The following is a 10,099-nucleotide window of genomic DNA, read 5'->3' as shown; positions in this document are numbered from 1 at the left end:
TCATGGGATCTAGAGTCCTTGGGGTGAGCCCAGCATTTTCCCACAGGTCGATGCCAAATAGCCTATCTTCTCCACTTCCAAAGCCTCATATAGGGGTGCAAATGTGAAAAAGATGTTCTTGAAGAGAGAAAAAAAGACACTTATTTTTATTAGGTTTTCTTATTTTATTTGAAACCAGAGACAGTTTTAAAAGGTGTCACATTTTATTAAGTTTTATTAGGAGCAAACACATACATAAAGTTTTTATTAGGAATCAAAGACATACATAGTTTTAAAAGGTGTCACAGAACTGCATTGGCTGCCATCTTCTTTTCCATTTCATCTTCCTAAGAGAAAAGCTGAAGAAGCCTCACCCACGTTTCCTTTGTCCCTTGGTGTCTTTTTGGTGGATTCCAAAATATCCTCATGAATATAGGATAATCTCTCTATAGTCTAGAGAAGCGATTCCCAAACTTTGCTCCTCCAGGGGTGTAGGACCTCCCAAATATCCGGAGGACCAAAGTTTGGGAACCATTGTACATGAACTGGGATGTCAAAGGGAAACCTGCTCCAACCTGAGGCCTCTGACCTAAGGGAGCTCCAAGGCCAACCAAAGCTACTGCAGCAGAGGAAGAGGTTTGAGGTGCCCAATTTCTTCTAAAGGCAATATACAAAAAGGAATAAAATACAGCTCTGATATTAAAAGCATATGATGTCAACCTAAGATTAACAGAGGCAATGAGCCACAGAACCAGAGGCAGAGCCTCTACTTCTTATGTCCTGTTCCATTTAATTCCCTGCGCAGAAACCAAATCTCTAGAATTCCTCTCCAGAGTGAATGCTCTGATGTCTTTTAAGGTGCGTTCTCTGACTGAACCTTTCCCCACATTCTTTACACTTGTAGGGTTTCTCTCCAGAGTGAATTCTCTGATGTGTTTTAAGGTGCGGGCTCTGACTGAACCTTTTCCCACAATGCTCACATTTATAGGGTTTCTTTCCATAATGAATTCTTCGATGGATGGTAAGGTTTGAGGGGTGATTAAACATTTTCCCACATTCTTTACACTGATATGGTTTCTCTCCAGAATGAATTATTTGATGTCTTTCAAGGCGCCAATAAAGACTGAAGCTTTTCTTACAAGTTTTACATTCATAGGGTTTCTCTCTGGAATCAATTCTTAGGTTATTTTCTTGGTGAGAACTACTATTGATGGCGACTCTCAATTCTTGGGACTGACAGGTTTTCTCACCTAAATAGAGCTGTTCATGTTCTTTTGGGTTTGAAACCTGAGAGAAGCTCTTTCCGCATTCTGAGGAAATAAAGGGATTTTGTCTTGTGTGAATTCTTTGATGTCTTTCCAGGTCATACCCCTTCCCAAAACTTCCCCCCAAATCAAAAATCCATGCCTACCCATCTGCATGTGGCCTTCTGGACATTCGGTGTGGTTTTTCTTATTGCTGCTCCTTTTCCCAATTTGACAGAAGTTTTCTTTCAGCTCTTCATCCTCTGCTCTTTGTGGCAGTGATGTCCCATGTAGGTCTCCATCATCCTCACTCTTCTGAACATCATCTGCTGAAATCAGGGAGAAGCACAAAAGCCAAGGTGAGAGCATGGTGAGGACATGAGGGAATAATGTTCAAGGCAGGACTTACTATTAGGTAGGTCCTTTTACACTTAGGATGCATCTCCTCCCTTGTGCCTCAGATCCAAGTAGGATCTCCACAGGCTCAGCTGTTTTGACCTTCATAGGTAGCATGATTCCTTGTGCAATGACTTCTGAATCCCCCTCTTCCCTGTCCATAGCAACCATTAAATAATAATGGTTGGAGAGAAGAACGGAGAACTGTGCACAAACCCCTGGCTCCTTGGTTTGAATCTGTGTCTAAGTTGGCTACTGACTGCACAGTCTTGGCAAGTCTGTTAATTTGCCATGTTGGTAAATATTTAACTACAAGAAGTAAAATTGAATTGACAGCACCCTTTCCTTGACTCCAACAAGAAAGTATCTGATGAGATTCAAAGATGTGGCATAAGAGTGAAAGAAAGAGCAGGGTATTTTAATAGTCATATCCTTCCATTCTTACCCCTCCTCTCTTTTATGGTATTTTTAGTCCCCTTCACACCATCCAAACTGGTAGTTCCTGAGCAGGTATACTTATAGGGCAAAATGGATGGGAGGAGAGTTTTGGGATTAAGGTGAAGTTCCCAGGAGGGAAGATTAGAACTGGTCATCTGTAAATGGCTGGACAATCACCACAAATGTTCCTGAGCAAAGGACTCTCACTCCTACAGGGAGATAATCTTGGACCTTGTTCATGTGTAAGCATCAGGTTTATCACTCGCAATAATAATAATAATAATAAAATAATAATAATAATAATAAATGTATATCCCACCTTTCCCTTTCAAGGATCTAGGTGGGTAAGAACAGTCCAATATAACATTTAAAAGCAGTAGTAACATGATCCAAATTCCTTAGCCCTCTCTCCTTGTGATAAAATACAAATAAAACATCATACTATATAGTGACAGTAGCAGTATCACACATTACACTCAGTTGCATAGAGAATGTAACTAAAATTAGGAGCATGGATAAATATTTACAGGAGTGGTCATAGGGAGAGACAGTCGGTAGGTGAGCAGTTCAGGTTCTCATTTTGGAGATTAGTCTGGGAAGGCTTGCCAGAAGAGATCCATCTTTATCGCCTTTTTAAAGGCCTCTAAAGATGTAATTTGGTGGATCTCCTCCGGCAGGTCCTTCCACATTTTCGAAATGGTGGCTGAAAAGGTCCCCTGGGAAGTTTCTTTGGCTGTAGTAGGTTCCTCCCAGAGGACCTGAGTGTGCAGAAAGGATTGTATGGGAGGAGGCATACCCTCAAGTAGTCTGAACCCAGGCCATGTAGGACTTTATATGTAATAACCAACGCCTTGTACTGAATCTGAAGGCTAATAGGCAGCCAATGTAGAGATTTTAAGATAGTATAATAGGTTTGTATTTAGATTCATCTACGACCAACCTGGCTGCTATATTTTGAATTAATTGCAGCTACTGAACATGGCACAAGGGCTGCTCCATGTAGAACGCATTGCAGAAATCAAAACAAGAGGTTACCAGTGAGTGTACAACTGTTTCTAGGTCCATCCGTTTCAGGTAGGGTCGCAGCTGGCGTATCAGCTGAAGCTGAAAACAGGCACTCCCAGCTGTCACGTCAATCTGAGAAGTCAGCTGAAGCGACGAATCCAGAAGTACCCCCAGACTGCAAACACAGTCCTTTAGGGGAAGTGTGACCCCGTCCAGGACTGGTGAACATATATCCATAGCCGGTTCAGGTTTACCTATAGCGAGTACCTCCATTTTGTTTGGATAGAGCTTAAGTCTGTTTTCCCTCATCCAATCCATTACTGACCTCAGAAAGTCATTCGGGGGGGAATGCCTTCCTTGTCACTAAAGCAGTCTGAGACATGTTGAAGCATATTTGGGTGTCATCAGTGTACTGATAACACCCCGCTCCATGTCTCCGGATGATCTCACCCAGCGGCTTCATGTAAATGTTAAACAGCATCTGAAACAGTATGGGGCCCTGAGCGACACCAGATACAAGCTCTGTTTAAGAAGAGCAATTGTCTCCCAGCATCACCATCTGGAATCTACCTGAGAGGTAGGAACAGAGCCACTTCAACGCAGAAGCCCCGATTCCTAGCTCTCTCAGGCGTTCTAGAAGGATACCATGGTCAATGGTATCGAAGGCTGCAGGGTCACACTTCCCCTGTCGATGCCCAGATGGAGATTGACCAAGGCAGTCTCCACTCCATATCCTGACCTGAACCCAGTTTGAAGTGGATCTAGATAATCAGTGTCATTCAAGAGTGCTTGGAGTTGATTTGCAACGGCCCTCTCCATCACCTTGCCCAGGAATGGAAGAAGAGAGACTGGCCGGTAATTAGATCTCTCCAGGGGATCAAGAGAAGGCGTCTTGAGTAGGGGTTTTACCACAGACAATTTTAGAATAGATGGAAAATGGCCTCCCCTGAAGGAGGCATTAATTATTGATCTTAACAAGTTCATAGTTGCTTCACCTCCCTGGATAGCTAGCTAAGATGGACAGGAATCGAGAGGGCAGGTGGTCTGTTTGACTTTTCCAAACAGCTTGTCCCTATCAGTGAAGGGATTGTATAACACTGATCTTAATTGATCTACCTGGCTAAATGCAGTAAAACAGCAGGATTTCCAAATATGATTATGGACGTTTCCTACATTCAGGGTGACCTCTCAGCTCATGCCTAAGACATCCTTTTAATATCAAACTGATATCAAAAAGAGAGGGTGCAGAAAGGCTAAACTTCAGGGTAAAATTACTCTCACTCAATTGCTGCCTACAGTAAAGGAAGATAGAAATCCTGGATCCTTTCCCACTTGAAAACAGTTCCAGCCAAGTCCCTAGGCTTTGTGTCTTTGATCAGACTGCCTGATGTCCATGGAGTTGCCAACTGAGAACAGCAATAAGGTAACTGGACTCAAAGAATACATTGAACTATCCAAAACACCACCCCCTTTAAAATGTAAGATAAAAACCAAAGCAAAAAGAAGATTTCACGAGTTCTGCCCATCCCTCAAAGATATTTTATAATCTGGTACTATTAAAAATTAGGAGTGGATATAGCATATGCTCAGTTTATGTAAGCCATGTGATCAGATAACCCTGGTAAGATCTTCAATTTATTCCCATTCATTTTTATTATTCCATGGCTTGCAGAACAGTGGCATTTCAGTTCATGAACAAAATGTCTGTATTCACAACATGTACACATAGCTGGGAATCAATTGATTCCTTTTGGTACTCAGAATATGGTCAAAGACATTGCAGAGCCCTGGCAGAAATCACTGTTGGAAAACTATACAACTCAGTCTGAGGGAAGAGGAAACAATTTATCTTAGTTTTCTGTGCCTGAGTCAAGAGCAATTCAAATTCCCAACCAAGGAACCCACTGATTATTTGGATTTAAGAACTATGGGAATAGGGCTATTGCCCTTTCTTGTGGGCTCTGAGAAAGAGATACTGTAGGCTACAATGCAGAAAACATGGTGCACTGACCTCTTCCATCTTGCAAACACTCCATGATGTCTGGGATGATGGGATTCAGGCAGAAGCTTAGCCCAGAAAGGCTGACTTCGCCTTCTGTCTCATTGGCATCAATAGCTTTTAGGACTCTGGTTTCCCTGGGGACAGTAAAGACACCTGCGCTGCAAGAAGGAACTGGTCCACTGGACCCCACGATGGATTGGGTTTCCTGGTGGCTGTTGTCTCTTTCTACATCTAGGGAGGCATTTCTTCCGTTGTTATATGGGAAAAACAACTCTCCTGTCTCGGAAAATAAAGATGGATGCGATGTTCCTCCTTCCAATGTGTCCATAAAGTCTTTCTTCCAATTGTTTGGGATCTTTCCTCCTTTGTCTGCTGTGGAAAAGAGAGAAACTCAAGGAAGTTACTCGTTGGACAAGAGGAAGAGAAGCTGAGGAAATATGGACAATGAAGATAGAATTGCTGTATTCCTATCCTGATGAAGTTACATGGAGGAAACTGTTGGAAAATGCTTCTCAACCAAGCATTTGCTTCAGCCATTTGCTGTTAAAGAAATGGGGCTTTAGACAGTTAAGGTCTCCCACATGCTTCCACCCTAGACATGCTGCCTCCAAAACCTTCCTCATTTGCTCAGACCATGTTGTCCCCTGGGAGGAAGACAGCTTCTTCCCAACCGCCTTCTGCCCTTTCCTGACAGACTAATAAGGCTACAAACCAGAAAACACTGGGCACCTACCTCTTCCATACTGCAAAAACTGAAAGCTCCCTTTGATGGTGGGGTTTGGCAAGAAGCTTTGTTCATATGAGATCTCTTGGTGCTTATTAGCTTCTGTAAAGGTGAAGCCCCTGGTTTCCCTGGGGCCTTGATAAACACCATCAGAGGAAAGACCTGCTCCACCAGCATCTCCCCCTGAGTGGGTTTGCTGCCACCCATATTCTCTTGCTTGAATCAGAGGGGCATTTACTGGTTCACAGTATGGGAAAGGCCTCTCTTCTACCGCGGAGAATAGAGAGGGATGGGATCTTTCGGGTTCCACACTTTCCGGAAGGCATTCTTCCCAACTCTCTGAGGTCTCTCTTCCTTTCTCTGCAGGGGAAAAGAGAAACCCAAGGAACAAGAGGAAATGAAGTAAGGGTTCTGGCTACTCCTTCAGAGACTCCAAATATATCTTCCTTGTATTTAGATATTTTTAGAAGATTAAGTCTTTTGCTATATTTTTTGTAGAGGGGTTATGATGTCCCTTCAAGCCAATTCCAACCAATGGTGATACTGTCCTAGGGTTTTCTTGGCAAGACTTATTCTGAAGTGGCTTACCATTGCCTGCCTTTGGGGCTGAGAAAGTGAGACTTACACAAGGTCAATTTGCAATTTAATAATAATTGTGCAATCGTCATGGGATAAACCCCATTTAAACATTTTCCTCCATATGATAAACTCCTCAGATTGGTTTCATCATATGGTTTTGTCATATCGTTCTCACATAAATGTTATTCGTGTGCATTTCATGTTTTCAGTTTTCAACATGTGGTGGAGAAAAGCAAGAGCCCTTCAGGGGGCTCAGTTCTTACCTGGCCCCAAAACTGGCTGAATGATGGGTTCTTCTGAAGAATTCAGTACGCCTCCATAAGGATAATGTTGACTCAAGTCTGTTCCTGGAAGGGTTTCCTGCTCACTCCAATATCTTTCCTGAATGACTGAGGCTGTTTCCTCCTCGTACCATGGCAGATGTCTCCCTTCCGCTTCCCATATAGGAGTCGATGGTCTTAAAGTCTCTGTTCTTGCTTGCTCAAATTTGGTCTGGTCATTGAAGGTCACACTCTCCTTCAAAGCTGGGATAGAGAAAGCCCAAACATTTTATTTCCCTTTTTAGAAATAAGGAAGGACACCAGGAAGGATGTCCCTTCAAGCCAATTCCAACCAATGGTGATGCTGTCCTAGGGTTTTCTTGGCAAGACTTATTCTGAAGTGGCTTACTATTGCCTGCCTTTGGGGCTAAGAAAGTGAGACTTACACAAGGTCAACCAGGGCATGGTGACCAGATGTCATAACTGCAAATTGGAATAAGGCACAACAAAATGTACCATATTCAAGGAAAATGTAGGACATTGCCAAAGGAAACCTAAAAACTTCAGACTTCTTCAAGTGCTAAATGGAGGACATTTTCAAATTCTTCCTTGCTAGAAGGTTGAAACGTAGCACATGCCCAGGAAAAGGAGGACATCTGGCCACCCTGACCCAGGGGGTTACCATGGCTCAGCAAGGATTCAGACCCTGGCCAGAGAAGAGCACAAAAGCTGCTCTTTAGTACATGACTTTTAAAGCCATTTCTTGGAGTCAGGAAATTCTCAGATCTCAGAAAGGATACAAGGAAGTACAGGCGGGATATAGACCGCCATTTAGTATGTATTCTATACGTACTAGGGTTAGGAAGAGGGTGCTTCCGCACCCCCCTAACCCTTGTACGTATAGAATACGTACAAGATGGCCACGCCCTGTTCATATGAGCGCCGCTATCTTTACGTATCGGACGCTGTGCGTCCAGACGTTGCGCGGCATCTATGACGTCGCGAGTCCGCCCCAGTCGCCTCGTGACGTCATAAAGGCACCGCAAAAAGAAGCTCCAAAATGGAGCTTCTTTTTTGCTCTGTGCGGGAGCCGCGCGGTTTGGCTGCTGCGGCTCCCTCACGGAGCAAATGGGTCCGGCGGGAGACCGCCTCAAAGTGGCGGTCTATATCCCGCCACAGTTTGGCTTTCCCTCACTCCCAGTAGAGCAATACTATGTTTCTCCAGGGAATACAACTGGAGAAATATAGGAGTTGTAGTAAGGCACAGAGGAAGCAAGGCAAAGCTAGCAAGGACCATGGATGGATAGAAGGGAGAAGAGGCCTCAAGCCAAGAATTATAGAAGCATAGAATCATAGAGTTGGACAAGACCACAAAGGCCATCCCATCCAACCCCATTCTGCCATGCAGGAACTCACAGATGGCCAACAGATGGCCATCCAGCCTCTGCTTAAAGACCTCCAAGGAAGGAGACTCCACCAATCTCCGAGGGAGTGTGTTCCACTGTCGAACAGCCCTTACTGTCAGGACGTTCCTCCTAATGTTGAGTTGGAATCCCTTTTCCTGGAGTGTGCATCCATTGCTCCTGTTCACAGGATATCACAATAAAACAGCCATTATCCCAGAAATATCCTGTGAAAATCATGCAAGTGCAATAAAATATCTCAACCAATGTCATGTTAAAAAGCAATTAATAATCCCAACAAATCATCTATGGGATTTTCCTCTGCATACGTTGTTGCTGTTTAATACCTAGTTATTCCTGGGACAATGATCTCTGTTTATGAAAATCTTGATTGCGATTTAATAATAATTGTTCAATCGTCATGGGTTAAACCCCATTTAAACATTTTCCTCCATATGATAAACTCCTCAGATTGGTTTCATCGTATGGTTTCGTCATATCGTTCTCACATAAATGTTATTCGTGTGCATTTCATGTTTCCAGTTTTCAACATGTGGTGGAGAAAAGCAAGAGCCCTTCAGGGGGGCTCAGTTCTTACCTGGCCCCAAAACCGGCTGAATGATGGGTTCTTCTGAAGAATTCAATACGCCTCCATAAGGATAATGTTGACTCAAGTCTGTTCCTGGAAGGGTTTCCTGCTCACTCCAATATCTTTCCTGAATGACTGAGGCTGTTTCCTCCTCGTACCATGGCAGATGTCTCCCTTCCGCTTCCCATATAGGAGTCGATGGTCTTAAAGTCTCTGTTCTTGCTTGCTCAAATTTGGTCTGGTCATTGAAGGTCACACTCTCCTTCGAAGCTGGGATAGAGAAAGCCCAAACATTTTATTTCCCTTTTTAGAAATAAGGAAGGACACCAGGGAGAGAAGAAATAGATATGAATATGAAAAGGAAAAGATGTTTCCCTTGAAGTGGATTCCTGAGGGTTCAGATTCACCCATTTCTGTAGGATGGTGTTAAAACTGCACCCAGTGAGGACATGAGAAAGAATCCTCCCAATGCTGCCACAGGGGAAGAGGCACACAAAGGATTTACCAGCTTAAGAGATCTGGGGCCCTTTCTTAACCTGACGCTAGTTGAATGCCTTGTGTTTCATTTGAAGGAAGGAGATGAGTAACAAGGAACTATTCCCCAAATAATTAACACTGGCCCAGAACAGACGGGCCTTTGAGGCTCCCTCGTCACATGCGAGGGTTGCCTGGTGGGCAAAGTGCCCACGCGCCCGGCAACACTTGCATGTGATGAGGGCGCTGCAGCTGTGGCGCGCCCACCAGACCAGGCATGTAGGTGATATCGCAGTTGTGCTGCTTCCAGATGGGGCGGTGCAGCTGCGACATCACCGCACTTTGTGGTGTCACAGCAATGCTGCAAAAAGGAGCCACTTCTGGGCGCTCCTTGTTTGCTCCGCAGAAGCACCGCGCAATTTGGTCGCTGCGGTGCTCCTGCGGAGCAAAGAGAGGCACCTCCCAGCGCCTCTTTCTGGCGGTCTGTACTCCACCATTGTCAGCAAGAGAAATAGTTTTGCTATTCTCCTCTATTGCCAATGTTCTGATAAATACCTTGCAGATGTTGAGGAGCCCCAAGACATCCTGAAAGGAGAGAATATGCTTGATCTGGGTTCCAATGAAAGTGATTCAAAGTAGAAGTGGCCTTAGGCACATGATGGTTTGTCTCCTGAGGAAACAGGAGGGCCCACCTGGCAGCATCCTCCTGACCATTTGCTCTCCACTCCTGCATCTGGAGTAGCCTGGCCTTCTGCCGATGAGCTCAGAGCTGCCTCCTCACGTGAAACCTGCAACAGGAGAAAGGAGACCCTTGAAGGATGGAGAAATAGCACCAGGCCTTGGATAGGGAGGATATATAGCCCCTTAGATTGTATATCTTGTCAGGGATGATGGGAGTTGTAGCTCTTCACCTCTGGTTTGAACTCACCACCTGGTTGTGCACCGCGCTGACCAGTTTTGGCCAGTGGTTATAGCTTAGCAAGAGTTACAGAGAATAGGCTGAAGA

General features: G+C 44.4%; 1 protein-coding gene across 1 annotated transcript; it reads right to left on the bottom strand.

The window, feature by feature from the left end:
• Positions 1-694: 694 nt before the first annotated feature.
• Positions 695-9,826, bottom strand: LOC121923558. The gene is made up of 7 exons (XM_042454094.1): positions 9,649-9,826; positions 8,629-8,889; positions 6,631-6,891; positions 5,798-6,148; positions 5,074-5,436; positions 1,391-1,552; positions 695-699 (listed from the first exon to the last, which is right to left on the bottom strand). Exons 1-7 carry the CDS (start codon positions 9,824-9,826, stop codon positions 695-697), a joined length of 1,581 nt encoding a protein of 526 aa, XP_042310028.1.
• Between the last annotated feature and the right edge of the window lie 273 nt (positions 9,827-10,099).

The sequence above is a fragment of the Sceloporus undulatus genome, chromosome 2 (genome assembly GCF_019175285.1).
Source record: "Sceloporus undulatus isolate JIND9_A2432 ecotype Alabama chromosome 2, SceUnd_v1.1, whole genome shotgun sequence".
NCBI lineage: Eukaryota > Metazoa > Chordata > Lepidosauria > Squamata > Phrynosomatidae > Sceloporus > Sceloporus undulatus.
Note: the sequence above shows the minus strand (reverse complement) of the source record. Positions and strands in the feature narration are given on the sequence as shown.